Genomic DNA, 22,846 nt, shown 5'->3' with positions numbered 1-22,846 from the left:
CAGAAATGGGTTCCAGCATAACCTCTGACGGTCAGAAAAAAATAAGTAAATGATGATCATTGCATTTGGTGAGGCTGCATTTTTAGGCCATGCAACCAGTTCGAATTTTGAAATATATACAATTTGGATTTTCTTTTTCCCTACCTCCTGAGGTCCGACTTACTATAATAATAAATCTACAAACTGCAGCAGAACGGGGGGGATGAGAGGTGACGGAAAGCAAAGGGTGAGTGTGCCCTATAAAAAAAAAAAAAATGACAGGACTGTGGGAATATTGTCATTCGAGGACAAAAGGCCTTCTTTTCCACAGTGCTCCGGAAGATAAGAGAAAGGAAAACATCCCTTTGGCCTTTGAGTCCCACTAGATCACAAGCAGGAAAATACAGGGTTATAGGGTATCAGACGAGGCCGGTGTTAAACCTCTCTAAGTCATTCCAGCAACAAGCTGACATCCTGCACTCACTCTCGCTGTGACAGAAATATACCGGCCCCAGCGCCGGCGGAGAGCTCACACTATTGATCGACCCTCAGCACAATATCTCCTCTTACATCCATCATTACTCTCGTTCAAAGGACTCTGGTCCCAACCTGCTTGTTAAGATGCCGCACGGTCTCATATTTCCCGCGTGCCGTTCGAGAACCCCTCTTTTAACCCTCGGCGATTTCAAATATTCCACGGTTCACTTTCGGAGGATTTCCAAGGCTACCCCGAGTCCGCACAATTACAGTTGTTAGCCGAGCTCCCTTGGCGGAGGCATGCTCTCTCGCTGCTTGGATTATTGACAGAAAACATTTGGCAGGGCCGGCTGGGACATGTACCGAGACGACGTATACGGATTCGGCGCTCTATAGCAGCAGGTGAGCGCTTTGGCGATGGGTACGGTCTCGACGCGGCGCTGTGAAGTAATACCGCGGCAGAGCAGCCGCTGGCACCGACGCCGTGCCAATGGTGCTTCAGAAATAAATAAATAAACATGCCACTTGGTACAACAATGAAGCCAGTTACACAACACAGAAAGTGGCAGTACTGTCCGTTTCTTCTTTAACAGTCATTGTGTGGGCTTTTGACTTAAATGACTAAGGACAGTGACTCGGAGGAAGGCAGCGGGCTCGATCCGGCCGTACGCATTGTCTCTACACTTCCCTTATTGCTTCCTTTACATTTAAATCCGTCTTTCTCGCAGGCACATCCTTTCCTTTGGACGACGCGGGAGACACCTCTCTCGGCCAAGCCTGTGGGCTGCTTCAACGGGCCAGAAAACAAAAACAGGATACCCTCTCCCACCTACCCCCCCGTCTCAAACTCATGGGAGTTTCACTTAGACAAAAATGTTCTGAGGGCAGAATGAAAAATGATTGGTTCGTAGAGGTAACCAATCAGAGGAGGTGGGACTGGCCAGTTAGATGTCTTGGTCCAGCCTCCTACATTTGCTTGGACCCACCTCCTATACAATCTGATTGGTTATCACTCTGAACTTATCATTTTTCTTTCTGCCCTCAGAACATTTTTGTGTAAGTAAAACTCTCAGGAGCTCGTCGCAAACACTCAGAAGCTATATGGGCATGGTGCACCCAGTGGAGTCCTCCTTCGCCGTGTGGTTCAGCAAGTTAGAATTTTATGCCTGTGACTGGAAAGTCGGCGGTTCAAATTCCAGAGTTGGTAGGCTGATGCTTTCATTGGGACCTTGAGCAAAGCCCTTAACCCCTCGAAAAATGCTCCAGGGGTGTCATATTAATGGTTGACCCTGTGCTCAGACCCCAACTTGGTTCTCACTTGTATGTGTATGTATGTCTCAAGGAAGAGCAAGATATTCCCAAAGAACCATTCCAATGTACATGTACACATACTCGTACAAATGGCAAATAAAGCATCATTTCATTTTTTTTTCTCACCATACCAGACCCTACGCTCAGTCGAATGCATGGTAGATACCGACATACTGTCAGGAAGAGGATCAAGTGGAACCGTGAGACAGAACCTGGCTCGTTCGGGAAGAGGGATTCTCGCAGCTTTCAGGGGTCACCCACACACTGACACCCCGTACACCGGCGCCGAAAACGACCCGCGGGCTGAGCCGAGGAGACGAGGCTTCCGAGCCGGCCATCAAACGCCCAGGAAGATGTATACATAGAGCAGCCGTGATTTTGGCTGTGCTGAGAGGATGTGACAGCATCAAGAGATGCTGCCATGTCCCGGCATGCGGAAGATACATGATGGCGAGGAGAGGCTGCCGAAAGCACAGGAGAATAAATCTCTTAATCGCGCACTGGCTCACGGTAACTCCCGACTCCATTTTATGAGGAATAGAGCATTTTAAATCATTTACCAACCTTGCAGCTATTCGAGTTTTTTTTCCTCTTAAAGACAGTCATTTCAAATGATCTGAATCACGCTGCAATGAATCACGGCCTATACAATATCAGTCCTGGTGATTCATTCCATCTCAATTAATCTTGCCATTTCTCTACACTTCCTAAGCTTCTGCAATAAAATTTCATGAGTAATAACCAAATAATTTCCATTGTACAGTTTATCTTATGTGCAACAAATGGCAAGCAAATTGTGAATAATTTTGTCAGCTAAGCCATCTGGTTTCGGCAATAACGATTCCTCAGTCTTGCTTAATTAACTGTGGCCATTAAGTGTTCAGAAATGTTATGCCCTGAATTTATGCCATGTAGTCAGAGGACAGTCGACAAGGACTCAATTAGGCTAGTACTGTTCCCAGGTCATATTCACCAATTAGGGAGAAAGATGTCAGGCTTGCTGCCCTCGCTTTTCCCATTCCTGTGTCCCCAGCACCTGAGTAAATGCGTGGCGTCTCCTCACTTTCCATTGAACTGAATAACTCCCCGAAAGCAGTAATTACTGCGCTCCTGCAAAAGCTGTTTACAGACGCGGATCCATGGTTAGGTGCTGTAGAGCTGGTTTAATAGTTTCAGGAAATATTACTGGCTCATGGGAGACCGGCAGACGCAGAGATTTTAGCATTCCATTACAAGTCACCACCCAATAGTATATTAGAAAGTGCTTTTATATAGTGGAATTAACTAGTAATTAAGCATCACTGTGAAAAAAATGATAAACTGACTCTAACCCTTACTGAAAGGGACACTGACTTACCACGAAGAAAAGTGGTAATTACACTGAACTGAATCCTAATCAATAAAGTACTGTATGTATCTACCTACCTAACTAACTACCTATACCCACCCACCTAGAAGCCCATTAAAGTATCCTCGCCTACTTGAATTGTGTTTGGGGACATTCCCTTAGGTGTCCGATGGCTGAAACAGGTTGGACTTTGGAGACCAAACCGTTGCAGATCTCCACCCCCAGACTTAAGGGGCGAAGTGGCTTCACCGCCCACTAGACAGACAGAGCAGCCGCTGAGTCGGAGCGGGTCTCCACATCCCCGCTCGTGGCGGCTCATCGAGTGGCGGTGCTCTCGCTGTTCTTGCTGAGCCATGCAGGTATCTTCTGGGCGCTCTGGTTTCCTCCTGCAGTCCAAGTATCCAAATTGCCCAAAAAATATGGCTCTGCTTATGTGTATGTGTGTTCTGCGATGGACTGTCATCCTACCCAGGGTGCACCCCTGCCTAGTGCCTTATCCTGCCTGGTACAGCTTCCAGGTCTGCTAGCAAACCTGACTGGTGGTTAGAAGATGGAGGATGAACAGTTAAGGGATCCCCCCCCATGGGATTGATTGTACCCCCACCCTAAAAGGGCAGCTACTCTTTCAACAGCAGCATGCAGCTCCTTGCCACAGCAGCATAGACGTAGCTCCCAAAGATGTCAGCTTGGGGGCTTCTGTGACCCCTGCCAGAGCAGTGAGACCTGGGAGTGCATGGCTTCCTGCTTCCACCCCAAGACTCAGCCACATCCTTGTGGAGCTTCAGTGGCAGGTGGCCCAGCTGCAGGCTGCCGGAAATGCGTGCCCCCCCCCCCCCGGGTCACACCCAGTTCAGGGGCCCGAGGGCAGCGAGGCGACATCAGCCCCCCCCCCCCCAAAAAAAAAGATCGTCGCTATGACAGGAGCAGAAGTCGCGCTGTTTACCTCCGGCAGTTTGACTCGGTGACAGACGCAGCAGGATGGCCGGAACAGACCGGAATTTTCGAGCTTCGCCACCAGCTGCCCCCATCGGAGTCGCTGCGCTGGTGTCAGAAGCGGGATGACAAGCCCACAGGTGGGGAGCATATCCAGTAGCGTCTCCCTGTATGTGCCCCTGTCACTGAGGGTCCGAGGTAGAAGCACGATGATGCGCCGGCTCCCAACAGTAGGGGGCAGAGTAGCAATCCTAATCTACTGGTCATGTGATTAGGATGGCTGTCTCAGATGTGAATCTTTAAGTATCGACACTCACTAACTAACAGTGAATTACCCTCAGATATTTGCACATACTTGAATAAGACGGTCCTTACTATCCTGACAGCAAGTGACTTGCAGTGACGTGTGGTACCCATGGCACCTGTCGTTCACAGCACATCATGCATGAGCACACAGACACATGGCTGTCACTTAGTTACTGTTACCGAGCAGGCTGCAAGCTTTTCCTAACGACAGAGGTCGGGCTCACCAATGAACAAACAGGCCACTGTAGCACTGGGGATTTGCTCCATTCTACAGGAAAAGGGTAAGCAAAACAATGGGCTTACGGTTGTCACGCCTAGTGGTGGGCAATAGGATGATCATTTATAGTGACTGGTTGCAGTTGTATCTAATTGCACAAATCAGAGCTATTGCAAGAATTGCAGTACAGCACTACTTAACACTATTACAATAATGACAGAACAAACCAACAAGTGCTTGTCACGTGATAGCTGCATATAGCTGGAAAAAAAACAAACAGACCCCTGTGAAACAGAGCAATTTCAGCCTGCATAACATCTCAGCATTTTCTGTACATCTCACTTCTACGCTAATTATCTGTCTCAGTGGATGTCAACTTAGTGACTAGATCTTGAACTGAAAACTTAATTGATCTATTGTAACCAGTTAGCTAAACTTCTCGTGATAATGGAATAATTTTCTCTAGATCTGGAATAAACAAATGTCATTTTTTTCATGATGTTGGAAGTGTGTGATGTGACTAATGGGGAAGAATTAGTTCGATAAAAAACAAGGATCTACAGTGGAAATGGTTTGAATTTGCACAATCTGACATGGACCACCGTACTGTAATTAACAAATTTTGTGAAGATGCCATTCGTACAACAGGTGGTACAATCTTTCTAACCATCTGAAACACAAGGACCCGACAACATGCTGGTTATGTGCACATATTATAATGCTACAAACAGTGTTTCTTGTAAGGATAGAATTGCTGATTAAGTAGGTTAATTGTCATCACTACATACATTACAATTTGGTTGGTTTGCAAAAAATATATATTAAATATATCATGGAATATGATTCAAACCAAAAATATCCATCCATCCATTTTCCAAACCGCTTATCCTACTGGGTTGCAGGGGGTCCGGAGCCTATCCCGGAAGCAATGGGCACGGGGAAGGGAACAACCCAGGATGGAGGGCCAGCCCATCGCAGGGCACACTCACACACCATTCACTCTCACATGCACTCCCACGGGCAATTTAGCAACACCAATTAGCCTCAGCATGTTTTTGGACTGTGGGGGGAAACCGGAGTACCCGGAGGAAACCCCACGACGACATGGGGAGAACATGCAAACTCCACACACATGTAACCCAGGCGGAGACTCGAACCCGGGTCCGAGGTGTGAGGCAACAGTGCTAACCATTGTACCACCATGCCGCGCCACCAAAAATATCGTGATAGAAATTTTCGGCCATATCACTCACCCCTAGTTACACCAAATATGGCAGGCAACAGAATAAAATATTCAAACACATCTGCAGCTGCGAGACCCGGAACATTACTGCCGCATTCACTGATTTGGTGGGACAGCCAACTTGGCTAACAAGTGCTACCATGTGAACTGAAGCGTGTACTTTCAGGTGCTAATAAACAATAAATAGCAGCAACAAAAAAACAGATAATGGATTTTGAAGGATAACCAAAGACAGTGATTTTCGTTAAGGTTCTCAGAACTTATCTAGAACTATCGTTTCATAATCACTGAACACTGTTATATGTGTTGATATCTTTTGCTAGAAATGTAGTAAGATTTAAAGATAATTTGAGATGCCTCAAAGGATGGGTACGCTTTAAGCGTATGCAGGTGTGAAACATAATAACATGTACAATGCTGCTGATCATATCAATTTCTCTATAACAGCTTTCTAAAACTGGGGTGATGCACTGACAATTGTTATACCATGGCCCAAGGTTCAAAGTTTGCACCAAATTTGCACTTTACTTATTTGGCAGATGTTTTTCATCCAAAACAACATACAACTGAGAAAGCAGGAGATTTGAACCGGCGACCTTCTGATCACTGGCAATGGGTTCTAATCCACTTAGCCACACACCGGCCTTAGAGTGCACTTTCCCCTTCATTTGCAAAGGTTTCCTCCCGCAGTCCAAAAACATGATTCAGGTAACCATAATTTGCTCTTATAGTGCAGGAAAGTGTGTGTGTGTGTGTGTGTGTGGAGTATTTTTATATTACCAATGACCAAATGTTCCCTAAAATGTAATAAAAACCTGTTATTTTTATGCTGTGGGGACCATTTTTCAGGTCTCCACAAAGATTTGTGAATACAATCAAAAATGTTTGGTTACTTATGGTTAAGGCTAGGACGGGTAGGGATTATTGTTGTAATGATTAGAGTTTTCCCCATAGAAATGAATGGAGAGTCCCCACGAAAATATAATTACAAATGAGCGTGTATGTGTGTGTGTGTATATGTGTGTGTGTGTGCGTATGCATTAGTGCCCCAAGATAGTCTGGAATTTCCTTCAGAGTACAGACAGCTATATACCCTCCGGGAGCTGTGTGACACTGACTGGATAAGTAGTTACTGGAAAAAAAATGATAGAGGATCGGAAGCAAGACCTGGTGAAGCTTCCTCCATCAAACTATAAATCCATATGTAACTGTAAACGGAGCAGCAAGCTCTGGTAGTCAAGCTAGTCTGGAACATGCATATACAAGCGATAGCTTTTCCCTGGAGAGCATGGAGCTAGAAGTGAAACAGTCATATTAAAAAACTCCCCAACAATGACAATGTGTGCAACCTCTCAACAAGTGTTATGACTGGTTATACGAGTTAGTAAACTCATGCCTTGACTCCAGATAACTTTAAGTCATCATCACTCTGGTACATCAGTGGGGGTGATAAACTTTCTGGTGGTGAACAGTCTTTTGGACCAGGGCCCCCACTAGGGATTCTGAGTCAAGTCTCCAGATCTACCATGTTTTACGAAGGTGGTGGGGGGGGGGAGGGTCATGAATGTTGGAGTGTAGGGCACGGTGACACACAACCTCCACTTCTAGCTGCCCCACTCATCCAACTGCATTCTGGGTAGGCCAGAAAGCTGCTGAAGGCATGCTCCTTTTCAGAGGTGGCTTTGGGTCTCCATGGGAGGACCTCCCAATGATTTATTGACCTGCGACCGAGCCAAGTCTGGAAACTACATTAGATCTCAGATGATTAAAAGTTTGATTCTTAATATTTTCTTTACCAAGTGGTGCCTTTGTGAAATGTTAAATTGCCAGTGGGGCTGAAAAAAGCACAGCAGGCTTTAATATGCCTGAAAATCCTACAGTGTGTTTCCTTTTTTCCTTTTTCGACGGGGGTCAGCGCAATGAATTCTCAGGTCACGCACAAAGACAGACAGACACACACTCACAAACATAATCGCGAAATCCGCCCACCTTCCCCGCCCACAGATCGAGTTAAAGGCATTTAAACCGTGATACATATGCTGTGAAGATAATGTCAGTCCTGAGGCGCTGACAAATGGAACAAACTCACTTACCATCTCGTTCCCGAACAAGATGTCGACAAAGGGCATGACCTTCATCAAGGGACCCTTGAAGAACGTACTGATGAACGGGGCTGAGAGGTTCAAGCAGAAGATCTTGTTGTTGTCCGACGCATGCTTGGCCACCTTCATGATGGACTCCGGGGACACTGTCAGGAAAAAACCCTGAAAGGAAATAGCAATTTCCCCATATGTGTGAGAGCCTTAGACTTCTACTGTGAACAAGATACATAATGACAAAGGCCCTCAGTGCATTAGTACACTGTATATTTAACACAAGGTCAAATACATATAGATCAATGTAGACCTCTTGCAAAGACCATAATGAACACCCAAATCAGACAACAGATAAAAATGGAAGACTTTTAAAAAACAAAAATGATACCTGCAGCACATTCAAAATTATTTTAGAAAATCAAATGTTTTATTCGCTCATCATCCCAAAAGACATCATTAGAGTCTGCATGTGTGCATCTTAAATACTATTTCAAATCATTAATAATGGGATCAAAGTTAAATGGAATAAAAAGTCCAGACATGTAATTTTCCACCCAGCTGAAAGAATGTCCTGAAAAAAGCATCCAAGACAAGGGCGATGGCTGAGGTCCAGGGCCTGTTCTGAAGGAAGCACCGTGCTCGTATCGGATTATGTGCAAAACAAAAGTCCTGTCTGGACTCTCCTTACTTGGAAACAAGAGAGGTTGCTCTCTGCATTGTGTGAATGAATACAAATCAGGTAAGAAATACCCTTTGTATTTCAACTGGAAATCTGAAACGACACCCCAATGCCAAGTACACAAAACTCCCCTTTTGATACTGATCTTCCTAACCTTGTTTTAGCTACACAATTATTCGTAATAGCTTTGCATCAATGGGGAAAAAAAACATCTACTGGATACATGTGTACAATGCCAAAGCATTCCTAGCGCAAACTGTGACGAATCCCCTCGATGTATTAACATCTATAAAATTACCGAATTTCACATAAACGCAGGATACTTTGAAATGCTTTTATGTGTGGCACAAAAATGGCTTTTGATTACGTTGCAGTTTGCTGTAGGCCAAAGTTGATTTGCTTCGTTACATGACTGTAATTTCCTATACCAGTGCTGCCATAAATACACCGGAGGCTTACCTGCAGCACATGGCCAATCACCGATCCTGACATTTTTCTCTAAGATGCTGTCAGTCTATTAAAGGCAATGCTGCTTTTTTTCTCTCCCCTTTTCAGATCAATACCAGCGTTTTATGTTGCTGGAGACGAGCATTTGTAGGCCCTGCATTACTGCCTCTGATCAAAGGGCAGAGCATCTATTTAATTTCCAGGGGGTTGTTGAACTTTAAAACACAAATTCCGCATAGACTTTTTAATTAAAAGAGCACTATAATGTTGTCTAACATTACAATACATCACAGTACATCAATAACAAAACACTGACAAAACTAGTTCTGTAAGTGATGTTTTAAGGGATTAAAATTCCAGATCCTGACACATTAAAGACTGAGGAAAAAAATATATACACATAGTATACGCTGACTCCTTATCACCAAGGTCAGCTGAATTTATTTATACAAATTTAGTGCCTAGACACTCATATGTGGTCAGCATGGGGCACCATAGCCGTTTCTTGCTTTATCGTATTGATATAAAGGCCATCCTCGTCTTTTGCTATGTTCTGCACTGTGTTCTTCAAGTCATCAACACACTTCAGCTTTGATGCCGAGGAATTGGAAAACACAATCCCTGCACATTACAGCTTTTGTGTTTCTGTGTTTGAAGTCCGAGGAATGCTCGGGGCAGACCTTTCATAAAAATAATGTACGTCTTTTGAAAGTTATAAGCTTTGTGACTTCAGCGGCTGGGTAAGGAACCCAGGTCTTATGAAATTCCAAGGCCTATCATAAACCTGATTTTGTGGAACAGAAGCAGAATAAATCAAGTCTTTAGAGCTCAGGTAAAGATTGTGTGTCAGGAATAACAGATGTAATTTCTCCAGATGTCATAGAGTCTTACAGTAATGACTATACGGTTTCCAGCTAAGGATCAAAGTGCTTACTGTACACTTTGTGTTTTTCAGTTGTGACAAAAGATGTATTAAGTCACTCAGAGACTGTTTTGCTGTTTCACACAATACGGCGGTGAACTTTTAACCAAGGTAATTTGAATTTTGGGTGGAAGGTTATGTAATGAATGCTTTCTCAGGACTCTGCAGCTGCGCTGCAAAATCATTCACAAATTAACACTAAAGTTGAAACTCACTTAATAGGACCTCAATGCTAATTGCACTCAGGTCTGTCCTCCTGGGGATGTTCTGACATCAGAATATCCGTGTTACACACATGAATGATCTCACATGACTAAAAATATACCAGGCATCTGAAGAGTGAAAGTGTTCTATCTCAGTAAGAATATTTCTCTGTGTATTGCCAGTGGAGGTTATGAAAAGTAAACTTCAGTGACTTTCATTCAGAGTTCATTTTCACCCCTGTATACCCTTTGTTCATAACACAGTTTTATGATGTACAGTGTCACAGCTTCAGAACCTAAAGTCTTTCTGGGGGGGGGGGGGGGCACTTTTTTTTCCCCAAGCTTCATAACATTATGCTGCATTATAACTGTTAGCAAAGAAATCAGTTTCGTCATGTAAAATGTACATGTTTAAAGTACAACTTCTAATTTATACAACATTAAGCAAAAGCCATGAATGACCATATTTTGTTAAAATAGGTTCAATGTACATAATAACATACGGATAATATTTCTATAATAGTCCAGATATAATTTTAGACAATAAACTGTATAGATAATATATAATCAATATTATATTATTATATCATAATATGATATAGTCATGACTGTGTACTGACTACTGCTCATAGAAATTGAATAGATAGATGGGTCGATTATTATAATTATTGTTAGTTTAATAGATTACAAGTTCACAAGGCAATAACTATTTTAACAGTTCATTAGAGAAGCAATTCAGGTCAACTCAAGTGGTCCATTAAGAAATGTTTTCCTGCAACACTTCAGTTAGTTGCCAACCCCTTACTGCAATGCCACCTGCTAATAGGAGAGTGAGTTTCATCGTGAATTCGACATTGTCATACGCGCTAATTAAACAGAAGTGACAAAAGCACGAAATAACCTCGGCCACACCTGCATTCTGATTGGCTGGCTGAGATGAATGCTCAGTACCTCGTGCATTAAGGAGATCATTCCATTTTGGAAAACTGGCGCCCGTAAGGTAATATGAAAGTACTACAAATTCCTTAAAAATACACAATAAAAGATCTAAACCTTTAGAACATATCCATGTTAATTCCAGCCAAATATCTCGAGCATGAGGACATGTGTGTACCCATACTCTACTCTATAATGAACGAGCAGTAACTAAATGTCCGCTTCTACTTCGGTAAATCATCTATATTACGTGCGGCTCTGACATTCGTACTCATTTTTCTTAAATTCATGTTTGTTTACAGAAAGGTTTCTCAAAGCTTCAATTACTTTCCCCACGAGGAGCTTTATTCTGTTTTGATAAATGTCTTCCAGATTGTCCGGGTTTAGTATGTCTATTAAAGCCATTCACCAGCAGGTTTCGGCATCTCATTACCTCAGGCGAGCTCCCCCGACATGCGCTGAAGTAGACAGACTTCATTATGCGGAATCATACGGAGCTACACTGATTAAGGTCATATGTTATCACACACTGGTATCCTCTTCCAGCTTTGCAAAATCATACCACAAGAAGATCGATATCTTAGGGATGGGGGGGGGGGGGGGGGGGGGGGAGGATTTATTAATGCAGTTCGAGTCTCTGTCTTAACAGGTACCTTAAATTTGCTTGTGGCACAAACACAGATCTCATTTCGTAGTATCGAAAGGCCCAAAGCAGCCAGTCTCAGTGGTTCTGCTCTAAAACACAACGAAGGAAATCGCATGTCCTTGTGAAGTACAAAGTAAATTAACATTTTCACATTAAAAAAAATACCATCCGGTTGCATGGGGGATGAAAGCAATTTAGAGAAAATAAAGTTCTGGATGCACTTCCGTTATAGAGAAATGAATACGAAATATGTGCTACAGTTGTTTTGTTAAAGCAGCTGATTTATTTCTCACTTGAGATCAAGGTCAGTTGGTTTTATTTAAACACAAGTTCAATTAAGCTGATGGGACAGGCAATAAATCTGTTTCAATAAAAAGGGCAGCATCATTCAACGTGCCAGTGGGTGTAAAATATGTCCAAATTTCTGGATTTTTCAGAGTGTAACTGTACAGATAACATCTGTCGTGTCTTTTCATAACATCAGCTAATCGTGCACGAGACAACCTTATCAGAAATGTAGGATTTCATACGGGTCAGTAGACAAAAGACAGTAAAATGTAAGTAAAACAGCCTTTGTAATACTGTACAGTACGTGGCCATCAGTCAGCCATCACAATAGAGGTCTACAATGAGAACCAATATATCAGAAAATCGGGGGGGGGGGGGGGGGGGGATCCATTAGATACTTAGGTAGAAACAGAAGCACAATACATCCATCCATCCATCCATTTTCCAAACCGCTTATCCTACTGGGTAGCGGGGGGTCCGGAGACTATCCCGGAATCAATGGGCACGAGGCAGGGAAGCACAATACATATGGGAGACAAATGCTGAATAATTCTTTAAAATGGAATATCACCTCACAAAGTCATTTAATGACCAAACATCCGAGGGCAACCCTATCCCACCAAGAATCAGACCTACAAAAAGACTCCTGCAAAGAAGGTCTTCACTCCTCATATCAATACCAGTTCAAAACTACAAATATACATCAGCAGTAAAGTACAAGAATGTATGACTGTAAATGTGTCTGTGTGTGTGTGTGAAAAACCCTGCACAGCCTACTAGCTAATCACCAGTTCTACTTGTTTTAGTAATCATGTGTCCAATAGACGATAGACCCTCAGAATGAGAAAACGACACATTAGAATTAGATCAGCCGCTAAAATGTTATTAATCACCTAAATAATTTTTGTTAAAAACAAATTTGGTTGTGTTCATTAATGGGTTGACTGCATAGGAAAAAAAATACACTGTGGTAATTTGATTTCGGATACCCAAATTAAATGTACTCCCCCCCCCCCCATTGTCAACCTGCCCAATAGGGGAAAGGGGGGAAAAAACAAGCTGAATTTCATATGACAGTGAGGATCTGACTTCATAAAATGTCAGACACCTGGAAACTTACATACATGTTCCAGATAATGAAATTTACATCGCAGGCCACATTAAAATTTACACTGTGTACATGCGACATACATGCTGCTCATAAAGCACGATGAATTACATTGATTGATGTGAAACACAAATTTCATACATCTTTATTAACCTCTGCAGCCAAACCAAAGGAATGGGAATGTTTGGCAGTCATTAAATTGAACTACGGCAGCCTGCTATGGAATACCATTAACCACAGTTAGGACTCAGAGCTCATTCCTGGAATAGTTACTCGACTTGAGCTACCGCAGTTTAACTGTATCTTATTCACAGCAACAGGGTTTCAGGGGTCAACTTGCACAGTGTGTAAAAATTCTATAAGGGGAAAAAAATGCAATTGCCTTAAAGCAACTATCTCATTTCATAATCTGCTGCGGTCTGTTATTGATGGATCCGATGATTTATTAATTGTATTATATGTACTAAGTCAAACAAATCTCCGATCAATGGCGAGAGCGTAAACTGTGTTCCATGCAATCCCTTTACTGTATATTTCAGGACTCTAAATTGTCTTCGTGATGCTCCTGCATGTTAACCAGTCTGCCTGGAACTGGCACAACGCACTGCACATATAAAACAGCTGCTTCAAATTGCTATCAGCCCTGGCCATGGTGCGGCTAAAACTCACCCGCGCCACTCTGCAGCATTTTATAACACTTGCCTATTGTAATCTTTATATAGTAAACAAAGAATACATAATTTGCACAAATAAAAGAATTTATATTCTTTTCATATGATAAATTTCTGCTGTGTGTGGGCTGAATAAGTGATTATTGAGAATAGATCTGTGGATCTCATTAGTATGTGTTACAAAAAGGAAGGCATTTCATTTTAAACAAAACAAAACAACCAGAATGAATAGCAATCGCATGTAGAGCATACAAATACACACTATGGCTGCATCGCTACCTAATTAATTAAATTACAATATAAATGTACACGGAGTATTTTCCTCGATTATATGCCATAAAATGAGAGCTATCATATTCGCATCTGATGGCATTTTTACAGGAATCGATTTACTTAGGACACGGCATATCCTTCATCCTGGAAATTAATGTGTAAAGGAATGAGATACTACAAATATATGTAATCAGCAATTTAGTAATAATCTCTATAAATAAATAATCAGTGGCGCCATTAGCGTGACATCCGTCCCAGCGCTGTGCGGATACCTAACCTGCAGCACTATTGCCCGATCGCATCTATCATGCAGCGCTCCGCTAACCTTGCGCGTTCAGACCGAACGGACGGGGAAAGGAGGATCTGAAACTTTAATTTGCACTGCTGATGGAGAATCGCCGTCGCGATGGCCGGTGGCACATTAGCCGCACACCAGCGAAGACGGCGTGAAAGCGCCGACCCAGGAACGTTAACCCTATCGGGGAAGGTTAAAGGTAGCCAGCCACTAAATACAGGGGGAGTTTTACATAATTAGCGCAGAATCTCACTAATGTTTGCTGTGCGACATGCTCTCGCAGCTCTTCGGGTCGGCGGCCTGTGCTCTCTCCCGTAGTGTTTGGGAAGGGAAAAAAAAAAAGAAAAGAAAAAAAACCGTAGTGGATAAAGTTACAGACTGGGCCGAGAGGAGGAAAAGACGGGAAAAAAAGAAAACAGTGAGGAATGTACTTAGGATTTAAAACAGACAACTTTCGGAGCCAAAAGACTCCAAATGCCAGTACGAGTCCACATAATTCAGCGCACAACCTAGCCTTAGACTCACACTGTGTAAAGGCAGCATATGTTAACCCAAAGAAAATTAAAGTTCTCAAGTACATGCAAATGCTTACAGATTTTTTTTTAACCTCAGTTTTAGACAAATAGGTACAGAGCAGACATTGTTAGTGGTTGGGGATGTTTTCAAGTGCAGACTTTGTGACTGACTTTGATGGAAAGGAAGCTGTTTCATTCTGGTTTGTGGAACTGGGATGGGCAAAACCACACACTTTTGTTCAGTTTGCATATAATTAATACCTGCACAAACATCCCCAGAAATATTTGACTCTCATTTCCTCATTCGGCTGTAGTTACAATCGTGGCTTATTATGGAGGCTCGGTGGACGCATGAGGGTGGAGGTACAAGTCAGCTCAGAGCAGACAGGTTGAGATATTGCTGCCATTTTTTGTTAAGAATGCCAAGGGGGGGGGGGGTTGGTGGATGGAAAATGTTGCCTGAGTAACAAGAAACAGTCTCCTAATCCCACCTATACAGAAACAGATGTTGAAACTTTCTTCAAAAAAACTAAACGATGAGGGCACATTTAAAGGGGGTATGAACCTCGTTAGAGAGAACCGATACTGTTCTCAAATGCCTCAGTAAAATCAAGCAATTCCTTCCCCTGCTTCGGTAATTCACACTGCCTTGACTTTTAATGCACTTCATTAACACAGCATGGCACATAGACGATGCCACATCTCTCCACACATACAAATGTGCTGCTAGGTGTGGGTCTTCACAGGAAACAGGAAGTACACCTGTGTCACCTGTCACTTCCCGACGATGCCAACCTTGCTTGTTAGTCAGTCAAAAAAGGGTTAGTTAAGGTACATTCAGGTGAGAAAAAGCTATTTTGTTCTCGCTAATGAATTCAAAACAAATAAAGCATCATTGTTCACACTATCAAGAATGCCGAACACAAATTCCCCAGTAAATGGCTGTATAACTACTATCACTACTTACTGTACTATGGAAGGTGGACATTCATTTTTACAAAATATGGGCTGTATTTTATCTGGGGAAACCCAGATGCACACCCTGGCCACAATAATCAAGCGTAATGGTGGTACCACGGTTTGGAGATACATTTCTGCATCAGGATCCGGATGACTTAATATCACAAATTCTGCTCTCTACCAAATCTACAAACCTCCGTCCAGCCATTTATCTCCAAGCTAAAATGCAAATGGGTCACATGGCCAACGAAACTTACCAACGAAATGATCGCATGTGTGCATCAGAACTGCCGAAGAACAAATATTGCACCTCTAAAGTGGCCCAATCGAGAGTTAAACCCATTTAAGGTAGCGGCAAGAACGAAATGAGCATCTCATGCTCATAAATCAACAAATTCCCAGAATCAAAGCAGTTTTACGTGGAAGGGCGAGCAAGAATTCCTCCGTGACACCGTCAGCGACTGATCAATATCTACAGGAAGTGTCTGGTTTGTAGTCACTGCAGCTAAAGGTGGCACAACCAATTATTGGGTGCATGGGGACAATTACTTTATCATACCAGAGGACTGAGTGTTGTATAACGGTACAAAAATAAATGACATAATCATTCTTGCACTCAGGTTCCCTTCTCTTGAACGACGTGATCATGCAGAAAATCAGAAAGGTGGCAAATGCTTTATCACGGTGCTGCATATGCAACAAATACAATGGTTTATATGAATTTCATGTTTCGTTAAATAATAGTTCATTACAATATTACTTTTGACAAGCGGCCTGTCAGCATTTCTTAAAACGGCAAAGCGCGCCTTTACGACTGCTAATGTTTTGGTGAGTAAAGAAAAAATCAAATGAGACATAGTAGCAATTATGAACTAGCAACATTTTAGACGTTAACTTTAAGATGCTAGAAAATGTCGTCTTAGGCATGCGATTCTAAGACGGCATACAATGGCAATGAGTTTCATAAATAATCTATATATTTCAACTAACTAAACGGACATTGTCTAAGATACTCCCTGTGTTTCCTACTAAATCAGTGACTAGTTTTTGCCTTGTTTTCTGTCCATGGTCTGAGAATATTTAAATGTTTATGTATAACCTTTACAAGCGATTACCCTGTTCTGCACACTTTACAGTGATACTCAGAAATCAGCATTTCAGAATTTTGTGAGGAATCTGATATTGCTCAACTATCTGTTTTTTACATGATACCGAATGCAGGCTGTCAAATTGATTAATTTTTTTGACTTATTCATCCCAAACATCCTCAAAATCCATATTTTGGACACAATAAAATTCACACACATCAGAGGTGGATTTCGTAATGTGTCCGGTTGAATGAACTGGTCCCTAATTTAAAAAAATGATTTGTCCGCACAAACCTAGACACAGACTAAGGGTTCTGTCAGACATATTGCATCTACATTATACTGAAATATGCTTTTATTATGACCAAGAATACATAATGGTAAAAATACCAGCAAGACTTGTGAAGTTTCTTCTCATGAATACATCTTTCAAGGAGACAACCACATTTTGAGTTGTGGCTCACAGACCAGGAGCTTCAGGCTGTGATTGCAGAAATCATCTCGGGTGGTTGCTGTGTACCTACCTCCAGTCTTGCTTGTAACTGTTCTGTCACAGACATTCAAACAGGCAGTCTGTCACTGCAGTACAATCGTCTGTCTAATGAAGATCACCATACTGAAAAATGTGCTCGTAACCATACAAGCCAATGAATCATACTTGGTCTTGGTCGAGGGACTAAAATAACAGAGACTGAACAACAAAGCCAGAAGCGATGCCTCCAGCGAAGAAATGGACAGTTAATTTGATCTATACTTCCCTCGTAAAGTTTAAGAGCTCCTAAAGGAGCATGCCTTTCACTCTTAATGGCTTCTTTAAATCCCCTAATTATTGTAAACAGTGTGTAAACAATTGTATATGCTTGTATACAATGCTGTAACAACACCCAGTGCCCCATGCTGGGATGTGACAGAAAAAATTTACTCCGACAACAAAAAAAGAAGAATACATACTAAGCAGTTAATTGATGATTCATAACTACTTTTAAAAAGAGACGTCTCAAGGCTACTATAATGTGACGATCCCAGATGAAAATGTCTACCACAGATTTGAAAACAATGACTTCTGGCTGATGTAAGAATCACAGAAGGCTATTTAACCAATAGGAGGTTAGTCATCTGAAGATATACGTCTCATTATAACCCTATAAACGAATTGTCAAATTTTCACCAAAGCTGTGATAGCAGAACACAAATGTGTTTTTAGTTTCTCAACCTGACTGTGAATTGAAATGATATGACTGAACTCTGTGCATGTAATCTGAAAATTGAATAAATTACCCAAAGCGTAGAAATAACGTATGCTAAAATGAGTGTTAATTACAGTCGTGGGTGGTAGAACTGTAGTATTGTGCTTTTGTCAAAAGTATACAGATTTCACTAAACAAATGCAATTTTCCTTTCAAAAGGAGATACTTATGCAACCATATCATTACACTTTGTATCTGATCATGTCTTCCCGACTTCCAGCAGATTTTTTGAACACTATGCAATCAACATCACAACAAATAATACAAAAGTAGCCTTTACATTATTTACTGCAAATCAGAATTTGGCAGAAAACAGACCCGCACACAGACAAAGAGCAAATAGGGAATAAATTCACATACAGCTATATAAATGCAAAATATAATTCAGCATGCTAGTCAGGTGTTAGAAAGTCATTCTTATGCTGAGCTAGAGGATGGAATATGGCACTAAATGTAAACATCATAAGTGAACACTGCAGGAGAAAAGTCAATGAAGCACTGATATTAATTTATAATCGAGCTTTCAATGCAGAACCAAATATGCTTTGGTTAAACATTACACATTTTTAGATCTATCATTATAATGATTTTATTTTGTCTATATTTATGTATAATTGATTGCTTATAAAAAGTGTTTTTTGGACCTGTCTGCTATCAGATATATTCCGAATGTGGAACGTAATAACCAGACCAAAGCAACAGGGGACTAAAAATCATAATAAAAAGTTGTTCTTGGCCAAAACTATAAAATAAAATGTGGCAATAACGTGTTAACAGGATTTAAAGATCATATTCATGCTATTTGTTAACCTCCAACCCAACCAACTGACTGATCCCATAATTATTGTTCCAGGTCAGGATTAACACATCTGCTTTTACTCTTAGTTCAGCTGACGGCCACTAACAGTCCGTGTGATCGTAGTCTCATAATCATTTCCAAATTAGGAGAGTAGCCATTCGGCCTATATGGGACCCAAGAAAAGCCGAGCACTTTAAAAGCTTTGCTCGGTGGGAGCGAGGTAAGTTCCTAATTGCTTTGGGGGGGTGGGGGGGAAGCTATGTAAGTCAACAAAATCTGATCGATGAAGAGGATTATATTAGAGGGAGCCCTTGGTCTGTCGCCAAGAAGAGCAAGTGCTAGGGCCCAATCTCTTCAGCTGAGAATAATCAAAAGGCTAAGTGAAGACTACATGGCTGCAGAGTCACATTTGTGCAGGAGGGGAAAAAAACACATCAGCTATTGATTGGCCAGACCAAGGTAATTAGAACAGTTGTCAAGGTGACAGGACACATGCCCTTAACACTGAAGAAATATATCTTTGTTTTACACTGAACTGAGTGAATTAGTGCTTGGTAAATGGCATCTTTTTTATTTATTTATTTTTTTTGTAAACCAAGTAGAGTGCAAACACTCATTAAGCCAAAAAAAAAAGTACACTGTGAGGAAGGTCAAAATACCAGTTATAAATGTTGTCTGAAATTTACTGAACACATCAGGGCAGTGCCACACAAATCTTGAGTTTCATTTAACAGATAGCTAAATATTTTTTAAAGAACAAACTATTCGGCATTATAAAAGCATACAGAAGTTAATTCTAATGAAATCTGAAAGAAGTCTTTACAGAACAAATACTCTTTTTAACAGAATCTCCTGTTTAATAAGAACGGTTTCTCATCACAGGACAAAAAAGCCTAACAACCGCAGGAAGCTCATCTCAACCGTGTACGTAACCTCGCCATTAAAACTTAATGTGCCTTATTCATATGGATATCCCATTTTAATAAAAGGAGTACATCACAGAATGAAAACATATTCACGTTTCGCTTAAAATTTTACAAGGTACTGTGTTTCAAGGGCTTATGCTAGGATGCTAACTGCTACATAAGCTAGCATGGAGCATGAGTGTAATAAAGAGTGCACATACCCACGCAACGTGAATAATTTCGCTATCACCGACTGTTCAGCTAACATGCCCTCATCATCAGACACAGCTGTCGAGTGATATACATACATATATTTATATATATATACACACACACACACACACACACATTGCACTTCGATGCAGCATTTGCAATTCGCATAAGCCACTTACAACCAATCTCTGCTGAGGAAAGCGCGACATCGAGGAAGCTTAGAGTTCCTACAGCCAAGAAAAGTCTGGGTTCCCCATGTTGGACTTCCTATCCCTTTCAGGAGACGTGAAATGAAGGTCTCTTCCAGTGCCTCTTAATCCATGTAAAAGCACCCAAAGAGTAAATCCTGTATTCTATTGACCGTCGATTTGCATAGACGCTCTTGAATATAGAGTTGAATGTTGAGAAACTGCTTTTTCAAAGGGGACTTTAAGGCTCAAAATATTAGGAATTTATATATCCTTGCGAGCACTGTGGAACAGAAAATGCCAGCGACTAAGATCTGTTAGAGAAGCATGTACCTTAGTTTGTTTCCTTTTGTTTCTTCTGTTAGCATGCATTTATAAAACCAGAATGTACAGCATGATGGAAGCCATCTGTGAAAAACACAGCTGGTGCCATTGTAATAAACACTGGAATTGGTCAAGATCAATAACTTTTCATTAGATAATAATTCACCCAAAGGTAGCCCAGAGAAAAAAATACTAATCAGTGTAATAAGAAATACCAATAAGTGCCACTCATGACTCGAGTGAAAAGTTTGCATTTGTACTAATCATTTGTTAATCATTGATATGTAATGGGCTCTCCCCATCAGTATTATAACTATTAAAGATACTGACAGGTTCAAGTACCCCGTATAAGTGTGACTGAGGGATATAATTTACACCTAAGAGATAAATGATCTGCAATAAGCAGTTTCTCTCTTAACGCTGAGTACTGAGAATTGTTCCTCTCAAGACCCCATTATCTCACCACAGAAATAACCTCCTATGGATATTTAATGTCATTACAGGGAACATGGGGCTCTTTAAAACGCATCTTTTTCTAGATGTATGCAAAGTCTCCATCGGCCCTCTACATATGGCAGCAGAAAACTTCCAACTTGAAAAAGCCTTGTAAATGTGAGTATGCAAAATAAAAACCCAGATAAACTAAAAAAAAAGGAATTTTCCGCACCTTTCCATGAGAAGAGGAACAAGTAAACTAATAATATTTCCTCTTGATTTGTCCTCATACTACTTCGGAGCTGGCAGTGAATTTCACAACCCGATAAGGGCTTAGCCAGTGTAATCCTCTGAGGCTCTTGGTCTTATCTGGCATGCGAGGAAGAGAGAAACCCTCCAGTTCCTTCAAAGGTGACAGCAGCCGGATGCCGCGACGTGGGACCGCGTGGCACGCTCGGCCTGCTGGGAGGCAGTACGGCCCACGCGCACGCGCGCATATAGCAGAGGCAGCCGTGGGATGTTTACCGGACGTCTCCTGAAGAACGCTGATACAGCAGCATAGACAGGTACCGCTCTGAGGCAGCCGTGGTCCATGATCCGTGTCCTAATTAGCCTGCGGTAGCTGCACTCATGAAAGTGCAAGTCAAAGACGTGGCTTGCCATCCTATCGGTCAAATTAAGTTATTCGCATTGGAAATGTCAGCACTTAGCAAAGACGACTGCTTGAAATTCATCTCTAACCAAGACTCTTCGATTAGCTTTTTCAGCTGTACTCTCTCACCCCACATTTTTGGGTTTTCATGTATTTTTTTCCTCTAGCAGCAAGGTTCCCACAAGGGACTGTTCATATACAACCTGATCACAAGCCCAATTTCAGCCTGCTGCCCTAGAAATAGATATGGGAAGCTGGAGAGCAGATGGAAGCACTTTCCAAGTAGTGTGAGGTTTATACATAACATTTATATACAACACCATGCAGGTACGTCAGAATCTTCTCAATTTACAAATAATGCCACATTGCATTGGAATTTCATTATCGGTGGAATTAAAATATAACGCTGGCACACAAGAGAAAATGCTTTCTGATGTTATGTGTCACTTTGTTAAAAATAGAATATCCTCTTTGAAAAAGATGATCTAGTGTTGCAATATCAGTGTTAACTGAAGATCAATGACCGGCAAGACAATTCTGCAGTTTTCGGCAGGTCATGTGTGGTACATATGTCTGCATCTTCAAAGACTGCAGGGGATGCTCTACATGTGTCACAAGGCCTGGCCAACATGTGGGAACTTGGCCGCTAGGATCTCTTGCAGATTCCCCCCCCCCCCCCATGCTTGGACTGCTTCTTGCTTGTGAACCTCGAGGGACCGTCTCCATAGGGGCCGTTAGAAATAATCGAGTTGACGGCAGAAATGTCCAGCTGCTTGGGGCCGTACATTCGCAGGGATGCACGTTGATCAAACAGCAGAAAGTTGCCATGGCAAATATAGTAGTTTGCAGCGTCGTAAATGTGCATCAAGCTGTGTGTGTGTTTAGGGGGTGGAGGGAAGGTTCAAATTCCGAAACGGCAAAGGAAGGAACGAGAGGCCCCGACAAGTCAATTCGTGCAGAACAACCACAACAACAAAGATATCTGAAAACATATTTCCAAGGGTCAGAAATTCATGGAAAGACACAATAGATGTCAGGCCAGACTGCAGAGGACATCTTAAAAAAAAAAATAAAATGACAAAACAGTGTGTCTTTCAAAGGGAGGCATCCCAAGGCAATTTGTGGGTCTCAATGAATAAAAC

The 22,846-nt window shown here is 41.8% G+C and overlaps 1 protein-coding gene across 2 annotated transcripts in view; it reads right to left on the bottom strand.

The window, feature by feature from the left end:
• Nucleotides 1-22,846, bottom strand: part of LOC125715883 (adenosine kinase-like) — a 124,372-nt gene that overhangs the window by 28,092 nt on the left and 73,434 nt on the right. For both annotated transcript variants that reach the window (XM_048987920.1, XM_048987921.1), the window contains exon 7: nt 7,908-8,078. In XM_048987920.1, the coding sequence (XP_048843877.1) occupies nt 7,908-8,078 (171 nt within the window). The remainder of the gene's footprint in view (nt 1-7,907; nt 8,079-22,846) is intronic.

The sequence above is a fragment of the Brienomyrus brachyistius genome, chromosome 20 (genome assembly GCF_023856365.1).
Source record: "Brienomyrus brachyistius isolate T26 chromosome 20, BBRACH_0.4, whole genome shotgun sequence".
Classification (NCBI taxonomy): Eukaryota; Metazoa; Chordata; class Actinopteri; order Osteoglossiformes; family Mormyridae; genus Brienomyrus; species Brienomyrus brachyistius.
This window is presented reverse-complemented; position numbering and strand designations above follow the sequence as displayed.